Below are 19,176 nucleotides of genomic sequence, written 5' to 3' on the forward strand. Positions count from 1 at the left end.
CTGGAGAGATGGCTCAGCGGTTAAGAGCACTGACTGCTCTTCCAGAGGTCCTGAGTTCAAATCCCAGCAACCACATGGTGGCTCACAACCATCTGTGATGGGATCTGATGCCCTCCTCTGGTGTGTTTGAAGTCAGCTACAGTGTACTCATATACATAAAATGATAGCACATAATGGAGGGAATACACTGTCAAGACTGACAGGGAGCTGTACGGATACTTAGTGACACAGGCTGCTGTTCGGTGCCTCCGTTTATGGGGCTCAGGAGGAGGAGTGTGGTTGTTTAGGAACTAGGGTTTTGGGTGGTTCTCTGGTTTGATCGACAGGTTATGCTATATAACCATTCTCCACTGCCTGTATCCCTTCCCACCCATGATGCACCCGACTTTAATCATTTGCATGCCTAGTTATGCACAGGCATAGGGTGGTAAGTAAATGGGATTTCCCATGGGAGTTCACGTTGAGGACACAGGTGGCCTTATTGCATACGCACAGCTTAAAACTAGCTCAGGCCAGATCCACCTTCCTGCTCTCCCACCTGGACATAACTAGAGTAAGATTGATGCCACTAGGTGCATCATTTGGAGAGAGGTGTGGGCTGCCAGATGCATTAGTAGAGGAGGGGTTGGTTTGTGCAGAGGCCAAAGCAGATGGAGGTAGGTAAGCTGTGCTGGCCTGCCTCAGTGTGGGGGTGCCGGGAGAAATGACACACTGAAAACGTTCTTAGACACTTGGCCCTAGCAGAGCAGCAGAAAGGATCTGCCTTTCTCTAAAGAGAAATAGTTTCCTTTAGAGACTTAGAAGATGAAGCAGGCTGAATTCAAAAGTACCTTCCTTTTTCTAGCCCCATACTACCTCTGTCGTCAACATGATTGAGGTCAGCTGCTCCCTTAATTCTAGACCAGAGCATGGAACAGGCTCCTGTGTAGTAGTGCTAATTAATTAGCCCATGGGTCCCTTGGCCACTTTTATGACATCAGCTCTGCTCTCCATCTTCCCCCCTGAATATTCCTGGTGCCCACCAAAGTGCCCTGTGCTGCTGCAACGGCTGCTACTACTGGTTAGTAACTCGGTTAGTTAGGGATGTGGGCACCAGCCTGGCAGGGAAGCTTCCAGAGCTCAGCCGCCTCACAGGAGGCTCCACGATTAGCCTCTTCACGCTGTGTTTCCCTGAAAAAAGAAGATAAGTTAGCCGCCCCCTCAAGTTCAGGCACAGGATTTTCTTGTTAACCACAGCCCTTTGTTCCTTGGGAGGCCAACATCTGCCATCAAGCCAGCCCCTCAGGCCTGCAGTTGGGGTTCTTGCTTTAACCCAGGATTCTGCACCCTGCTGCGGCATTCTTGCATGTCATTGGAAGTCATTTTCCGGTAAAAAGTGACCTGATCCGTGAACCCGTTTGATGTGGCTGAGCAGTGGAAGGGTTGATTTCTCAGGCCAGTGCTTGCCTTGAGGGTTTTTATCACGGTCAATACTTTGGCAGGTTTACAAAGAGCTCCTCTCTCTACCTTCCCCAGAGCTCTGGTCCTCCCACTCCCTCCTCCCCTCCTCCTTCCTTTCTCCTGGCTTTGGAAGCCCTCTTGTTTTGCAGGTTATTTCATATCTCTCTCAAATATCTCTACTTTTCAAATAATTCTCTGGAAATGTTACTTGGTTGGAACTCTGGAACTTTGTGTGTGCTTGCGTGCATGTGTGCAGGTGTGGGGGGGCATACACACACACATAGATGTGTATTACATGCATTCATTCCTTCAGACAAGTCAGTGTGTGTTAGCTTATTTTTCCAGCACAATATTCCTGGGTACCCTCAGATGCCCTGGATCTCATAGCCCTGCCTCACCCTCTTGGGTGTGGGATTTCAGGTTTGCCCCACAGCATCTATCCTCCTGCTTCACCCGTTTGAGTATAGGGTTGCAGGTTTGCACCACAGTGCCTAGCTCAGTGGTTATTTCTTTGTGCAACAAGAGAATCAGTTCAGACTTGAAGCAATAGCTCTGTCAGCCACTCAAGACCCTTCCACCTACACAGGAATGAACTGAGTCCCATCTCACTTCATACCTCATTTCCCAGGTTTGAAATGGTCTTGGTGACAGTCTTCCCTTACTTGTGGGCGTAAGGACTCATTGATCCAGACCAGTGTAGGTGCTAGCTCAGGTATGTGTGTATATGTGTGCTACGTATAAATTCATATGGGTGTATGCACATGTGTGTGCATGTACACCTGCTTTGGAGCATGTGTGGCATGTGTGTGGAGGTCAGAGGTTTATGACCGGTGTCATCTTTCACCACTGGCTACCTCTTTTTTTTTTTTTTTTTTTTTTTTTTAGCTGGGGGCAATGAGCTCCCTGGGCCTGGCGCTCATTGTTTGGCTAGACTGGCCATTCATCAGGCCCAGGGATCCTCCTCTCTTTGCCTTCCTGGTACTGGGATTACAGATACACGCTGCTGCACTCTGCTTCTATGTGGGTACAGCACATCCATACTCAAGCCCTTGTTCTCATTCAGCAGATGCGTCCTGGGTTCAGCTGTCTCCTCAGTCTAAGCCTGGTTAGCTATCTAGTGTTTCCTGGTTGCTCTAGTCAATAGCAGCTCCTTATCCATGGAGGTTTGCAGAACCTTCCGCTGGGCTTCCTGACTAAACTGAACCCGCAGGTTGTCTGATCCCCAGTAGGCTAAGGAAGGCTCTAACCTTGAACTTTTTGCAACGCTTATCCCTACTCTTGTCTTGCAGCTGATGCTTTCTTCAAAGCCGCCATCAGCCTCGTTCCCGAAGTCCCAAAGACGATAAGCATCGATGGGAAGCTGCGGCCGTCGGAGCCCTTCCTCCTGGAATTCCTGTGCAATTTCTTCTCTACCTTATTGATCGTGCCGGTATGTTCCCAGGAGTGTGCCTCTGCCTCCTGAGTACACTCAGCCCTTAGTATTTTATCTTACGTATGTGTTTGCCAGCATGTATCTGCATCCTGCATGTGCCTGGTGTCTACAGAGGCCAGAAGAAGGTATCATATACTCTGGGACTGGAATCACAGACAGTTATGAACCACCTTATAGGGCTGGGAACTGAACTTGGGTCCATCTGCAAGAGCAGCCAGTGCTCTTAACTGCCAAGCCATCTCTTGGTTATTTCCAACCAGGCGTGTCTTTTAGCTGATTCGAGGTCTGATAAGTTGACAACCAAGATTAACCAATGATGTAACCCTTACATCATCTAATTGGGACCATGGTTTCAGCTTGTGTATCTGGGTTGGGGGAGGTACTACCATTCAGTGCTCTGTACTCTACACTGCCAAGGCAAGGGTGTAGTGACCTTGGACCCTGATGGTGACAGTGGGCACCAGCTCTTTCTCCCCTTGGCTCTGCAGGTTTGGGAGTTACTTATGTGTGTGTCCTGTCCACAAAATGAGGGTGATCTTGTGCCAACTCCCAGTGTTCTGGTGAGGATTGGGTAAGGCCACAGAGTATAGCCACACAAGGAAGCTCTTAGGTGGCAGGATTCTTTGGAACTGGAAACAGTAGACATTGGCTCTTTGTGGTTGTGAGAGATGAGCATTCCTGGGGCCCTTTTGGGGTTAGGGGAGTCCTGTAGTAGGATTCCTGGAGGCTTCCCATAGCAGGGGTTCTCAGGCTGGTCTTGGACCTGCTTCCTGACAGCAGTTTGGATGAAGAAACGAAATGGCATCTCTGTTTTCCCAAGTGTCTGGGTCCGTTTACCTTTCACCTGATTGTGAGCTGCACGCAGAGAGCCTTGGTGGTCACGGCAGTGGTTGGGGCTTTGTCGCAGAGAGACATGAACAGGCATTCTGTTACTACAGTTCTGGTGCAGAGGCTGTTCTTTTCTTTCTTGTTCCCGACCACCTGCCCCTTCTCCTCATCTCCCTCTTCTTTCTCCTCCCTTCCCATGTGTCTCATCCCATGTTTTGTGAGCAGTCTTTTGGTTTTTTGGTTTATTTTGTTTTTACTTTTGAGAGTCTCACTGTGTAAGTGAGGCCATCTGGAACTCAAGATTCTCTTACTACAGCCCTCCCATGCGACATGCTGCCTTCCTGCAGTCCTCCCATGCAACATGCTACCTTCCTGCAGTCCTCCCATGCAACATGCTGCCTTCCTGCAGTCCTCCCATGCAACATGCTGCCTTCCTGCAGTAGTCCTTCCATGCAACATGCTGCCTTCCTGCCATCCTCCCATGCAACATGCTGCCTTCCTGCAGTCCTCCCATGTGGCATGCTGTCTTACTGCAATGCTGCCTTCCTGCGTCCTCCCATGTGACATGCTGCCTTACTGCAGTCCTCCCATGTGCATGCTACTTTGTCTTCACCAACACACACAGCACCCGCCTTGCTTCTGAAAGAGTTCAGGCTGCTGCTCTTCTCCCTTCCTTAGAAAGAACCATGGTAACGCTCCCCACAGAGAGTCCTTAGGTTTTCACAAAAGCATTGGGAAAGTAGCCACAGAATTGCATTGCTATGACCACGTTCCCTTGAAGTCTCGGGTGTCTTCTTTGCTGATTTACAAATAACAGCCCCAGGAATCTACATGCTTCACCTGGCAAAATCAAAACCAAAAACTGCAAAGCAAATATCAAAATAATACCCCAGAAACCCTTCCTTGAGACGGCTGTGCATTGGGGTTGCCCTGTTAAATGCACATTCTTGGAGTTCACCCTGAATGTCTCTCTCAGGAGGTTAAAACTGGCCCATTGGAGGTTACTGCCCTCAGTGGTTCAGGAGGGGGCCACTCCCAGGACTAGACCTGGAGATGTGTCATGCCAAGTTTGGGCTGTGCAATGACTCAGCACTTGCTGGGTCCCAGGTTTCTTTAGGAGTGATGAAATACTCTTCAGTCGATTGTGGTGACAGCCACACAACTCTGGATGCAGGAACAGACATTGAATTGTGTGCCCTGAATGGGTGTATTGTTCCCTGTTCGGATTATGTATCTCCATCAAGCTGAGAAAACAAAAAATGACTCAGCAGTGGGCTCTCTCTGTTCAGATTCCAAGTTCTCAGAGGGGAACCAGGCGGCCCAGCCACAGACCTGCTCTGGGGGAGGCTTTGATTGTCCTTTGTGGCAGGCAGCATCCTGGTGAGGGGTGAGAGGTCAGGTGGCAGAGCTGCAGGGGCTCCCAGAGTTCCTTCCCTGGACACCTGCTCACCGTACTCTGCGGTCAGTGCCTCCTGTCTGTCTGACCTGGTTATTTGTCCTGTAAGTAGAGCCGAGGAAAAGCCCAAGTCTCTAATGAAGCACTTGATGTTGATCGTTGTGTGGTAATTTGTTGAGGTGCCTTACCGCCTGCACACAAGCTTCCCACGTGCTGAAAGCAGCCATGGTCTCTCTGAACGCCTTCTCCTCAGAGTCTCAAACTTGGGTCAAGCTCTGGGGCCTTGGAGATGGTTTTGTAATTCCTCCAAGTCTTACCTGTCATCCTACAAAAGCGTGGAAATGCCTACCTCGCAGGACTGCTGCCTTGCAGGTTGAATGAAATCATACTTAAGAACGAAAGCATGCTGTAAACCAGAGCCTCCCTCCCTGGGGTTACATGCTGGTGACCAGAGGGCAGAACCCAGCCTGCTGCCACACTTGCTTCCTCTGGGACGATGGAAAGCACTTGGAGTTTTCCACAAAAAAAGTTGAAGCAAACACAGGTTTGTGGCTTCCCTTGAGGACTCAGCTCCTGCCATTCACACTGGTGTTCTACAGTCTGTTCAGATAGCTAGGGCTGGGAGCAGCTGCCCCAAGCACGCAGGGGGTGCATCCTCCATTCCAGATGCCAACCTGGCATGGAGGCATTGAGAAAGCACCTTTTGCTATGAGTAGGACTTTGTTGCTTTTCCTGGTGTCAAAGACTGCACTTTGGTGAGATCCAGGCAATGAAGATCAACTGCCATCAGAGGACTGCATATGGAGGTCAGAGGTCAACATCAGTATCTTCCTTGTTTTTCTTCCTTGTTGTCTCAGTTCTTGAGACAAGGTCTCTCAATGAGGCTGGAGTTCACCGGTTAGGAGAGAATGGTTGGCCAGCAAGCCCAGGGATCTGTCTATCTCTCATCCCCAGCACTGTACAGGTAGAGTTATGCATTGCTCATGGCTTTTCTGTAGATGTTGGTGATGTAACTCAGGGCCTCATGCTTGTATAACAAACGCCTTACCTACTGAGCTATCTCCCCATTTTGGTCCCAGGAACATGCATTTATTTGGTTCTGTGCCAAAGCCCTTCATGGACACTTACATAGCCTCTGAGAATCCTCCCTGAGCTTTGTAAGGTAGGAATTAGTGAATCTGTTTCGCTTATAGAGATACCTAGACCTGAAAAGGCTGCGCCTGGGGCTGTATAGGTCGTTGGCATCAGAGCAAGATTTGTCTCCTCCAGGGTCCTTCACACATGATGTGAGCCCAGAGAGTCTGCCATGCTCTGTTCACTCAGGACCATCAGGGCTTAGCAGCTCTTTATCCCTCCTCAGGAGAGGTAGCATTAGGACAGAAGCACCTCTCACCTGCTAGTTTACATTCTGTTTTCAGTGGCCAGCATCCAACCTCTGTCTAATATATTGAATAGAAAGTTTCAGAAATGTATATGTTTTCAACTCTGTGCCATTCTGCACAGTGTGATGACATGTCACCCCATCTGGGATGAGAGTCTTTGTGCAATGGATCCGCCCTGTGTGTGCTGCCTGCTTTTATCACCCTCTGATCACCTGTCTGTCAGTGAGTGCACACTGCTTTTACCTCGGTGCCCAAAGCACAGGAATAGTGATGCTACTGTTTGGGCATCCGCTATTCTACCTTTTAAATGTGTGTGTGTGTGTGTGTGTGTGTGTGTGTGTGTGTGTGNAGAGAGAGAGAGAGAGAGAGAGAGAGAGAGAGAGAGAGAGAGAAAGAGAGATCAGATGAGCCACTCACGAGCCACAGCACCACGGTTGGATTTTGCATGAAAAAGCTCCCCTCCCTTGTCTTCCTTGTTCAGACTGGTTCCCTCTCCTGTGATGTGACACCTTTGTGTGTGTTTTTGTGTGTCTTGGGAGGGGGTTACTGTTTGAGAGTTTGATTTTACTATGATAGCAACATGAAACATGAGCTCTACTCTTAAGTAAGCTTTCAGAAGGGCTGTACAGTCACTGACCTTACATAAAATGGTGTCCAGGAGATCTTGGGTGTGTTTTCGTTTGCTTAACTGAAGTTTAGGCTTGTTGGTCCCTAACTCCCCATTCTTCTTCCCACCCTTTGTAATAGCCATTCACCACTAATTAGACAGTTTTAGATTTCTCTAAATGAACTCAGGCAGTGCTTGTACTTGTGACTGGTCTGTTTCGTTTAGCCTGAGTTCTCAGGCTTCACTCATTTTGTCACGTCCTACAGACTTTACTGTTGAAGGTTCCCCACCTTCTGCTGTGTGCATAGACTTCTTTTTCCTATGCATTCATCTGCAGAAACTGTAGGTGGTTCCCACACCTTGGCCATTATAACAGTATTGCCATATCATCCAGGTATGCTAGCATCCCCCCCAGAACCTGGATGGACACCCAGGCAGTACTGGTAGTTCATGTAGTAGCTCCAGCAAGCTGAATGACTGAGGGTACTCATGGGCCCCAGAGAGGAGTTTAATTGTTCAGGGATATGGAGTGGATGCCTCTCAGTTTTGATTGACAGGCTTGGATTGTGTAAGTTTTTGCTCATGCGCATATCCCTTCCCAGAGTGTATCATATTTTAATCATATGCATATTTGATATGTATGGTCAAAAGAGTAAATAGGACATTTTCCCTAAAAGTTCACTTAGGGGACAGTTTGTCTTATTTTGCATGCAACTAAGGGAGTTTGGGCTTGATGGTTCTCTACCTTTAATACCTCGATAGAAATTATTCACAAAGCGAGGGTGATGGTTTTCAGGGGAGAAGAGATTGATTTATTTCATCGTTTGGAGTGGGATGTACACGCAGGTTGGGGGGTGGTGTTCTAGGCTACCAGTAGGGTTGCTAAGTGTGTTGTTAGGAAGGGGGTATGTATAGTCCCAACAGGATTGCTAAGTGTGTTGTTGGGGAGGTGGGTGTATAGTCCCAGCAGGGTTGCTAAGTGTGTTGTTGGGGAGGTGGGTGTATAGTCCCAGCAGGGTTGCTAAGTGTGTTGTTGGGGAGGTGGATGTATAGTCCCAGCAGGGTTGCTAAGTGTGTTGTTGGGGAGGTGGGTGTATAGTCCCTGTTAAGTGGAGTCCCAGGTTGCTAAGTTATTCCCTATGTCTCACTACTGTCTGTAGACGCCTTCCCCATACAGTGGGACAGACGTCTCCTTAGCGTCCTTTAGCAGGATAAATAAAGTAGAACTGGCACAGCAAGTTTAGCGTTGTGGCTTCAGAGTCCTAAGTTTGTGTTGGGATTTGTTAGGTACTGGAAATGCTAGGACCTGCTCTCTGATCACTGAGGCTGCAGTGGGAGATACAATTTCTTGTCCTCATTAAAAGCAGCTACAGAGACAGCAAGACATCCACGTTCTGCTTCACCTTTTCTTTTCTCTCATCCTACCTAGTCCATGACCATCTTCTAATCTGGGAATTGAGGGAGTGCCCCCTAAGAGGAAGTCAGGCTTAACATCAAACACAATGAACTCCATCTGTAAGAAGTGTCTGCCAGGCACTACAGGGACATCTCAGTGCCTCACTTGTGAGGGTTGGCCGCTTTTGTGGTTTTAGGAGTTGCTGGGACACATACACACACATGCATGCATAAACGCACATGTGAGAGCGAAAGCACACACACACTCAGGAGTCACCAAGGAGGAGTCCAGGTCACTGCTGGTTGACTTTGTGAGGATGGTGGGAGGTTCTACCTGAAGGGCAAAGGCAAGATGAGCTCCCAGGTGGTTAGAGAAGCCATGCCCAAGAAGGTAACCTTCAGCTGAGATTAGAAGGAAAATGAGCTCTCAGTGCAAGGTGAGAGGAGAAGGCTTCAAGGCAGGGACCACTGTGTAAATGCGGCCTAAAGGGAGGGTGAGGTGCTCTGCACACCAGATCCACTGGGATTTATGAGGCCATGCAAACCTACCCTGGGAAGTGAGGAGACACAGGCACCTGCTCTGACGACCTCCTGTCTGCTGGGGCCGTCTCTCCTCTGTCTCACCTTCCCATCCCAGGGCCCCTCTGTCCTGCTAGGCTCCCAGCCCATTGGTGTTCTGGCTCCTTTGTGCCCATCTCTTGCTTACATTCTCTTAAGCATACTTCCTTCTGAAGAGCCAGTTAGCAGTTCATAAATATGCACTCAAAACACAGAAGTGAAGTGGACAGTAATCCACAGAGAGGTGAGAGCCCATAAGTGACCCTGGCAGGACTCACATGCGCTGTTGCCCTCTTTGGTGCAGCACCATGGACATAATCTGTCACCTTTTTGGTTATGAGCTGAAGTCCGCAGAAGTGCTCACCCCAAACCATCCCCGAATTCCATTGCCCATGGCCTCACCTCTCTGAAAGTTTGTTCATTGTTCTCCCACAGGGCGGGAACATGAGCGCTGACATGAAGTTCCTAAAATATTCAGACCATGATCTATTCCCAAGGCTGATCCTTAAATTAAAATAATGTATTTTAGTATCCACATAGCCGAACCAGATAGCCTAGTTAGAAACAGCTGCACGCAGAGGAAGGCGGCGGTGAGCTGCAGCTGGAACCAACTAGCAGGCAGCCTCGCCTGGGTGGTTCAGACGTACCCAGCTCACGTTGTTTGGGTGTCTGAGCATCCTGCATCCTCTTGCTGATACAAGAAATGCAAAAAGGGCCTCCTGAGCCAGTGATATGGCTCAGCAAGTAATGGTACCTGCCACCAAGCCTGAGGACTAGAATTCAATCCCTTGTACCCACCTGGTAGTAAGAGAGTGCCAACTCCCTAAAGTTGTCTTTTGATCTCCACATATGCCTTGGCATGACAGTGTATACCAACACACACACACACACACAAATAAATGTAATTTTAAGGGAGACTGGCTTCCTAGCCATGGAAGAGGATGTTCTTGATTGGCAAAGCTGTTACCATTTAGTTGATACTGGATTGGGACTTATACAAGGCACATTCTTTACTGTTCAGCTGTGAAAATACTAGGTTATTTTGCACACTAACTAGTCAGTGCTAGGAGAGTGGCTTCTGGAGACTCGTCTGCCTTCCAGCCAACAGGAGACACAGCCTGCAGACCAGAGTGCCTGAGGACACCCATGCTCAGTGCCTATCATCTCAGGATTGATCCCAGCCATGCGTTGCCAATAGCCACACCCCTCCATGCAAGGCTGCATCTTGTGGCAAGCAGCCTCCAGCTGCAGGTCTTCAGGTCTCAACAGTGCCCCTACCTGCACCTTATTCTCCCTGTTGCCTGGCCCCATGCTGCTCCCAGCTGTGCAAAATAATCCTCCTCTGCTCCTCCTTTTCTTAACCGGTTTGAGTGTTTCCTTGCTGGGACCCAGTGCTGCAGCTGTGACCAGGGTTGGTGGGGCCAGCTGGGCATTTATTTCCTGCAAGTAAGGCCTCTAGGTAGTTTCAGCAGAAGAGCCACGCCTTGGGAATGGCATTGAAGCTGCCCACCTTTTTGCATTGCAGCCCTTTTTGGAAAGATTCTGTGTCATGCCTGAGAAACACACTTGGCTCTAACTTTGAGTGGTCCCTTGGGTCTTCCCTCTTATTGAAGGAGCCCAGATCAGCCCTTGATGTTGGTGAGCATCCTCAGGAGTGGGACTGTACTTAAAGTCGGTGCAGTGGCTTCTGCCATGTCATCTTCTGAGGACCCATAGTATCTTTTTGTAATTAGGCATATGCGACTTGCTTCTGACACTGCCCATGGGAGAGAAAGGAATAATCATGGAAGAACAGGCCATTGGGCTGACAGGTGATTGCCTGTTGTTCCTTGGACCCAAAAGTGAGGCTGCTGCTCATGTCTCCAGCCTGAAATCTCTGTGCTGTTTGCCTAGGCTCATGCTTGGCCTTGCTCTTATGAAGCAACGGGCATTGTAATCCGAGCGTCTGCTTAGGGAAGCGCTCGGTTGGTGGGTGCTTTAGCTGATCTGCTGAGCTTATCTTGTCATTTTTTTCCCCCCTCGCCACCAGGATCATCCAGAGCATGGAGTCCTATTTCTGGTTCGAGAACTTCTCAACGTAATCCAGGACTACACCTGGGAGGACACTAGTGATGACAAAATTCGAATCTACACTTCTGTCCTGCACCTGCTGTCTGCCATGAGCCAGGACACCTATCTTTACCACATAGACAAAGGTAGTAGCATCCCGGGCAGCCCTCAGCATGCTCCTATTTCATGGACAGCACAGGGGCCGGCTCACCATCTCTTGTGTTTGTGCGCACATGAATTGCATGGACGTACTTGTGTGTGTGCACGAAGAGGCCCAGCTTGGCCCTGGGAGTCTTCCTAAATCAGTCCTCACCTTATTTTGAAGGCAGGGCTTCTGACTGAATCTAGAGCTCACCCACCAATCTAGCTAATCTGGTTGGCTAATGAGCTCCAAAGATTTGCCATTCTGTGCAAGCCCACCACAACCTGCAGTGCAGTGTGACAGGCACACCTGCTAGGTGTAGGTTTTACATAGGAGCTTGGGTTATAGGCTCAGATCCTCATGTTTGTGCAGCATGTTACCCACTGAGCTTGTATCTCTAGCCAAGGTCTCTTGTAGTCTGGCCTCAAACTCACATTATAGCTGAAGATGACCTTGACCCCATCTTGTTTGTTTGTTCTCATTCTGTAGCTCTGGCTGCCTCTGTGTCCCTAGACCTTGAGCTCTTGATATTCCCTCCCTCTATACACAGAGTGCTAGGGTTACAGGCATGTATCTCATGTCCAGTTAATGCAGTGCTTGGGTCTCACACGTTAGCAAGCCCTCTGTCAGTTGATCTGTCTCTTAATCCAAGAGTCTGTATTCCTGAGCCACCTTCTATTCCCAACTTAGACTCCCCAGGAAGAGGCCTGGAGATTTGTAGGATCAGTTTCTTGTGGTGGTAGAAGTGGAACTCAGGGCTTTATATGTGCTAGGCAAATCCTAGGACATGAGCCATTTGCCCAGCACTCCTCTGAGTGTGTGTGTGTGTGTGTGTGCGAGCGCGCGCATGCTCGAGAGCGGGATCGCAGACTGAGGAGTGCCATGTGCTGTGATTGCAGAAGCACCCTTGGATCAGTAGCATCATCACAGGCTGCCTTCACCCCACTCCGGGTAGGCTTTGGCATGGGTTCTGTAGCCTGAGCTTCAGGGAGTGTGAAGGCCCACACAGTTCAGATGCTGGGAGGTGGGAGGCAATCTTGTTCTCTGACCTGCCCAGTCTGTTTTGTCCTTGGTGGCACTGGTTTGAGATAGCCTTCCTGTGAGATGTGAGATAGCCCTTACACACACTCCTCTCACCCCCTCCTCCACCACTGCTCCTTTTCTTTACTTTCTCTAGTTGATTAAACCCACAGGGCCTCAAATTGGTCACACAATCTCGACTGATTCCAGATAGCCAGGAGGATAGAATGTATGTATGTTGCCCTCAGCTGCAATAAGTGTCTGAGGTCCAGCCTGGGCTACATAAAACCCATCTTAAAACAAATACAACCAGTGTTCAAGTCTTCTGTACCTCTGATGTTTTGTTTTTGTTTTTCAATCAAAACCTGGAGAGAATATGGGACTCTCTTGTCCTGAAAGCAGCAGCCAGAGGTGAACACAAAGCATCCCCGATGGTTCTTTCCTCCGTTTAATTATGCACAGATCTACCCATTTGCTCTACCAGAGTCAGTGCAAATTACAGTAGTATGGAGAACAAAGGAATCTAGTTTTAAAAGTTAGTTCCTGGGAAGCTATAAATTAGGAGTTTCACATAGCTACATGACCCTGCTGTGTGTAGGTAGGGGCTCCACTCTCTGTACTTTTGATACGTGTGTGTATGTGTGTGTGTGTGTGTGTCTGTCTGTCTGTCTGTGTCTGAGTGTGTGCATATGTGTGTGGAGGACAGAAATTGATGTCAAGTGTCTTTATACTGTCCAGTTGTTTTTGCGACAGAGGCTCTCTCTGAGCCTGGAGCTCACCAGTTGTCTTGGCTGGCTGCTGGCCAGAGAGCTCTGGTGATCCACCTGTTTCTGCCCCCTTTGTCCTTAACTACAGTTATAGACATGGACAACCACACCTGGCTTTCTCACTCGGAGGTTCAAATGTGGGTTTCATTCTTGTGTAACTGACACTGAATTAATTGAGTCATTGTCTCAGCTCCTAAAGGGGGCTCCTCTTTCTGTTTAGACAGGAACTTAATATGAAGACCAGGTTGGCCTGGAATTCACAGGTCCTGCCTTTGCCTCCCAAGTACTATGAGTAAAGATGTACACTACTAAGCCGGGCGTGGTGGTGCACTCCTTTAATCCCAGCACTTGGGAGGTAGAGGTAGGCTGATTTCTGAGTTTGAGGCCAGCCTGGTCTACAGTGTGAGTTCCAGGACAGCCAGGGCTACACAGAGAAACCCTGTCTCCAAAAAAAAAAAAAAATGTATACTACACTACTATACATATTCCACAGAGTGGTTTCTTAAGAGTTCCAAGGCCTGGCTTTCCTTGGTCTTGGAAAGTATCTCTTGAACATCTTCTCATTTCTGTAGCCCACATCCGGGGACTGTTTCTTTGCAGTCTGAGCAATTGTGACATACCCGAGAATAGGATTGTCTCTCTCCACCCACTCCCTGCCCACTGCATCTGCAAGTGGACTCTTTTGTCTTTTGTTCTTCATTTGTACAACAGAATCAAATTGGAGGTCCTTTTGTGTTTCTCGTGGATATGGTCTCCTCTGAACTGTGGGTGAGATGAGATCCTCCCAGGTGTTCTTTAGAGATAGTAGTAACCCAAGGGTGCCAGGAAATCACAACCACATCCCAGCAGATAAACGGAGAACCCGTTAGCTTCCTCCCCAAATGACTGGATTACTGCTGGGTACCCCACCCCCATGGCTGGGCGTGGCCATTTGACTTATCAAATGGCACACACCTCCTTCTTCCTGGCATTGATCTTTTCTTCTGTCAGCTGGACACTTGGCCTAACAACACTGTACCCAGCCATGAGGACATTCGTGTTGGGCATTGCGATGGAAGAAGTTAAAGGATTAGCTGAGAAAACGGGAGTAGCCGTGTGAGCATGCAGGACAGGAACATGCTCTGAAAGGCAGAAGCTGTGTTCTTGTTGGTGCAGGCTGGTGCTAGCCAGCCGAAGAGGGACAGGGAAGGTGGCTCAGTTGGGGAAGTGCCTGCCACTCAAGCATGCTGACCTCTAGAATGCAGAGACAGGTGATCCCTGAGGCTTCCTGGCTGGCCAGCCTAGACTAACGAGTAATTTCTGTGCCACTGAGAGACCTTATTGTCTGTAAATAGATAAGCAAGCAAGTGAGCTGGGCAGCTCCTGAGAAGTGACACTCGAGATTGATCTCTGGCCTCCAAATGCATGTGGAGATGAGAGTGTAGTATTAGAGCTCTACCTGACATGCACATTCTAGTCCCAGCCCTGCACAAACAAAAACACACAACTCAAGTGTTCACAGTGGAGACTAGCTGTACTGCTCTGTGCCGCATACAGGGGATGAGGCCAGTCATCACAGGAAGAGCCACAGAGCTGTCCTCTGATAAGCAGATTGCCTGAGATTCGTCCTTGAAGTGAAAACCCAAATGTCCACCATAGATTGCACAGTGTCCGCCCTGTCCAGCAGAGACCGTGTTCTTTGAATGAGGGAGGGCAGAGGAAGCTGTACTCAAGCTGTACTGGTCTTTCTCTAGGCTGTGGCTGTCACAGGAGATTTGGACCAGGCAGAGGCTTTGTTAAAGAGCTAGGCATGGTGGCTCACTCCTGTACGTCTAGCACTCTGAGGCTGAGGCAGTAGGGTTGCCGTGAGTTAAAGGCTAGCCTGGGTTACAGAGTAGTTCCAGGCTAGCTTGAATGATAGAGATGCTGTCTTATGAGAGAGGAAGGAGACACTGTCAGGCCTAGAAGCTTAGGGAGTAATTGGACTGTGGACCATGATGGCAGGCCTGAGTCAGAAAGTGGTTGACTGTTCCAATAGCACTCATGCCACTGTTGGCTCTGATGGGCATCTCAGTCACTACTGTAGGTGTCAGGGTTTTCATCTGGGTAGGAGTGTTGAATACTTGTCTTCCCTGGTAGTATAAATAGAACCTTCTAGAACTAGAAAGCTAGCCAGTTGGTGTTCAGGATGCCAGGGCAGGTAGCTGGGTGCAATGGTAAGTGCTTAGGCTGCCTTCTGAGCCTCAGTTTCTCCACTCATTGAAGATGAACATGCCATCTCTTCCTAGTGCTGGTTCTGTGGGCCCTTTTATAATACAGAGAGAGTGCTTGTCACAGTACCTGGCAGATGCTGAGAGGGTCACTGTGATTATTGCTGTCCCTCCGGGCATGGCCAGTGGGGGGATCACTTCCACACTGCTGGCCTCGGGCCAGATGTTTTCTTAGTGAATCCCAAAGCGAGTGGGTCATCTTGGCCCATAAACCCTGCAGGCCTTCCTGCTATCTGCCACCTGCCAATCCATGTGACATGCTGCTCTTGTTTGTTCACCCAGTTGACTCCAATGACAGCCTGTACGGGGGAGACTCCAAGTTCCTGGCTGAGAACAGCAAGCTGTGTGAGGCTGTGATGGCTCAGATCCTGGAGCACCTGAAAACCCTGGCCAAAGACGAGGTGGGTACCCGCCCTCTCCACCTCTCTACGAGCTCTGGAAGCCGCAAGGCAGGTCACTTACAAAGTGGTCCATTGTGAAAGGGAAACAGATCGGAGTGAATTGTGGTTCCCGGTACCTTGGGCCCTTGGCCTTGGCTGTTCTCCGCCTCGCAGCGCTCCTTGACACCGTTTCAGCTCATCCAGCCTCTGGTACACATGAGTCTGCTCTCAACTTGCAAGGGTTTTGGTTTGCGCTCTCTCTCTCTCTCTCTCTCTCATACATCAATTAGAAACAAACAGAAAAGCTGGGCATAGTTGCACGGACCTATAATTCCAGCATTCAGAGACTAAGACAGGATGGTCACTGGTTGTCTCAAACAGTGGTCTGGGGATGTAGCTCAGTGTCCCTAGCCTAGCATGCACAAGGCCCTGGTTTTAATCCCAGCACAGCATAAAACAGTGTGTGACCCCAGCATTTGGGAGTGGAAGCAGGAAGGTCAGGAGTTGGAGGTGCTGATGGTCTTTCCTGCACTGAGAGTTTGAGGTCGGTGTAGACTACCTGAGGCTGAGGCTAGCCACGTGTGGTAGTGCTGCATGCCTTCAGTTACACTCCCAGCACTTGGGAGGCAGAGGCAGGCAGATCTCTATGAGTTCAAGGCCAGCCTGGTCTACATACTGAGTTCTGGAATAGCCAGGGCTACAAAGAGAGACCCTGTCTCAATGAATGAATGAATGAGAGGCTACAGAGACGGTTCAGCGGTTAAGAGCACTTGTCACTCTTCAAGAGGACCTGGGTTTGGTTCCTAGCACCCACATGGTGGCTCGCAACCATCCACTTCAGGGAATCCAACACCTTATGGTATACATACAAACATCTATCAAAAGTATTCATATGTAAATAAATATCTAAAAAACATAAAAAAGGAAGTAGTGAGGGAGGAGGAGACAGATGAACTGTGTAGAGAGCTGGCAGTGCGTGTGACTGATCCGCTGTCCTGTTTCATAAGACCCCATTTCCGCTCCAGCAGGTACCATAGGGGCCAAGCTGCCCAGCCTGCTGCCACCCAGGTGGAGGTCTGCTTCCTGCTGTTGGGAGCCCAGCACTTAAGTATCCTTGTTTGTCCCATACCCTCATCCTGGGAACCACCCTGGTTCCAAAATTGTCAAAGACACATGAAGGATTGAGTTCTGCTTTAGTCATGAGCTGGGAGAAATTGTTAGGGGTGGGGGTCTGGGACCTGTGCCAGGCCCCTAGAGCTTCCTGGAAATGATAGTTCTCACAGGAAAAGAGCTCCCCTACCCCATTAAAAACCCGTAGAGAGCCTAGGGGGTGTGAGGCACTATGAGGCTTCCCTTGAACACAGTGGTCCTTCTGTCTTTACCACCTGCCAGCGTGCCTTCACACCCCTGACACATATCAAGTCATGTTGTTTATGATTGGCTGTGGCACTACAAATCCAAACTGGGTGTTTTAGGGTGAAATGTTATCGGGAAGTTTGATGAGGAGGAAGAACAGATGCCCACCAGTAGATGTGGCTTTCTCTGTGCCCTTTCACCTGAGCAGTCACTGCAATACTGTTTCTATTCCCCATTGTCTCTGCCATTCAAAGCTGGTCATGTATTGTTAGAAGGTTGTTTGGTGAGGTACCTCATAGATCATCCAACAAAGCAAGATTCCAGAAAGGTCTGTTGTTACAGTGTCAGCAGGTTCTTTTGTTCTCTGACTTTTGGAGATGGGGGTCTCATATAGCTCAGTCTGGCCTCGAACTTTGCCTGGAGTCGAAGATGACTTGGAACCCCTGACCCTCCTGACTCTCCCTCCTGAGGCTGGGGTTAGGTGTGCACCACCAGTCCGTGCAATTGGTGTCTTGTAAATGCAGAACCTGAGCCCTGGTTCAGGAGCTCTGTTGGTTAGGATCAGCAGTGACTACAGCTTTCAGAAGCCTGAGCCATGGCTGAGAGCTGTGAGGAATCCTTCCGGCTTGACTTGTGCTCGAAGCACAGCTGTTCCACCGCTGTTAGGCTTCACTTCCAACCCAGGGACTATGGGGCTCTCCTAACCAGGGTGACAGCCGGGGGCTAAGCAGAGCTAGTATTGCCTCAGTCCTCCCTCCCTCCCTCCCTCTGTGTTGTAAAGCTCACCGATGCTTTACAGGTGTGGAGGGTGGGCTCAGCACACACATGGCAAAGTTGCCATGACCACCCTACCAAGAACATCTGCACTGAGCCAGTCCAGTGTGCCAGGACAAGGTCATATCTTCCCTTCTCTCTTCCAGGCTCTGAAGCGACAGAGCCTGCTGGGCCTCTCCTTCTTCAATAGCATCCTAGCCCACGGGGATCTTCGTAACAACAAGCTGAACCAACTCTCTGTCAACCTATGGCACCTGGCACAGAGACACGGCTGTGCAGACACAAGGACTATGGTAAGCACCAGGGCTCCTGCCAGCCAGAGTGACACTGACCTTGACACAACATCAGCAGCACCTTAAGGTGCCCTGTCACCCCTGAGGTGGGTGCCAGACTGTTAGAAAACATTCCCAGACACACCCTCTTCGTTTTTACTGAGAATGTCAATCACCCACTCCTGGCCACAGCCAAGACTGAATCTTTTCCTGAGACAAGTCTCAAGGAGCAACTGTGGTTACCCTTAAACTCGAGACCCTCCACCTAGCTTTGTGTGCTGGGGATGAAACCCGGGCCTTGGTGCATGTAAGCACTCTGCCACCTGAGCTACGTGTCCAGGCCCCAAGACTGAATTTAATGCTACCCAGAGGAGATGCCCCGTTTTTTCAGTTAGGCAGGGTAAACTCACTTAGAGGCAATTCACAAGAGGCTCCAGCCCCAGGTCAGAGCTGCAAAAGCAAATCTAAGCTGGAGCTGTTCTTTCTAGGTGAAAACTCTGGACTACATCAAGAAGCGAAGCAAACAACCTGACATGAATCATCTGTCAGAGCTGGCCCTAAGGCTCCCTCTGCAAACCAGGACCTGAGGACTTGCCTTTCGGGAGTCCCAGTGCCACATCCCGGAAGATCTGCTAGGCTGCCATTAACTCTTCCTGGAATTTAGAGGTTTTGTTATTTTTACTTTTATACAGATTGGTTTTAAGCTCTTGCCTTCTACTTGGCTATTCTGACAGCAGAAGGGGAATTGACAGAACATTAAAACCCAGTCTTGTTCTTTAGATAGCAGTGTCTTGGTGTGTGTTGGCAAGGCTGGTTCCCAGCCCGGGAATCTGTGGGCACTAGTGGAGAGCAGCCAAGGTTCAGGGCTTTCTTTTCTGAAGGGTATTTCCATTTGCTGAATAGCAGCCCCCAGTTGCACACACACTCTTAGGGTAGAGACAGTGTCCTATTAAACACCTTGGGGAATAATGTCAGCTTGCCCACTGACTCTTTTTCAGCCATTCGTGGCACATTTGGATTTAGAATATAAGAGAAACTGAGGTCTCATCTGAGACTCCTGATAGTCGCAGTAGCAATGTCCAGTAAGTAACCTATGGGGAATAGAGGTGTTCACCTGTAATCCCAGCAC

At 49.4% G+C, this 19,176-nt stretch overlaps 1 protein-coding gene and 1 pseudogene across 1 annotated transcript in view; both read left to right on the top strand.

The window, feature by feature from the left end:
• The window catches only part of Vps35l (VPS35 endosomal protein sorting factor like), a 100,325-nt gene extending 81,304 nt beyond the window's left edge, over window positions 1-19,021 (top strand). The window contains exons 27-31 of the mRNA XM_021166497.2: window positions 2,730-2,869; window positions 11,068-11,233; window positions 15,548-15,666; window positions 17,922-18,068; window positions 18,536-19,021. Of these exons, the coding sequence (XP_021022156.1) occupies window positions 2,730-2,869; window positions 11,068-11,233; window positions 15,548-15,666; window positions 17,922-18,068; window positions 18,536-18,634 (671 nt within the window). The 3' untranslated portion in view covers window positions 18,635-19,021. The remainder of the gene's footprint in view (window positions 1-2,729; window positions 2,870-11,067; window positions 11,234-15,547; window positions 15,667-17,921; window positions 18,069-18,535) is intronic.
• Window positions 9,934-10,047, top strand: LOC115031621 (annotated as a pseudogene).
• Window positions 19,022-19,176: the final 155 nt, after the last annotated feature.

The sequence above is a fragment of the Mus caroli genome, chromosome 7 (assembly GCF_900094665.2).
Source record: "Mus caroli chromosome 7, CAROLI_EIJ_v1.1, whole genome shotgun sequence".
In the NCBI taxonomy this organism is placed as follows: domain Eukaryota; kingdom Metazoa; phylum Chordata; class Mammalia; order Rodentia; family Muridae; genus Mus; species Mus caroli.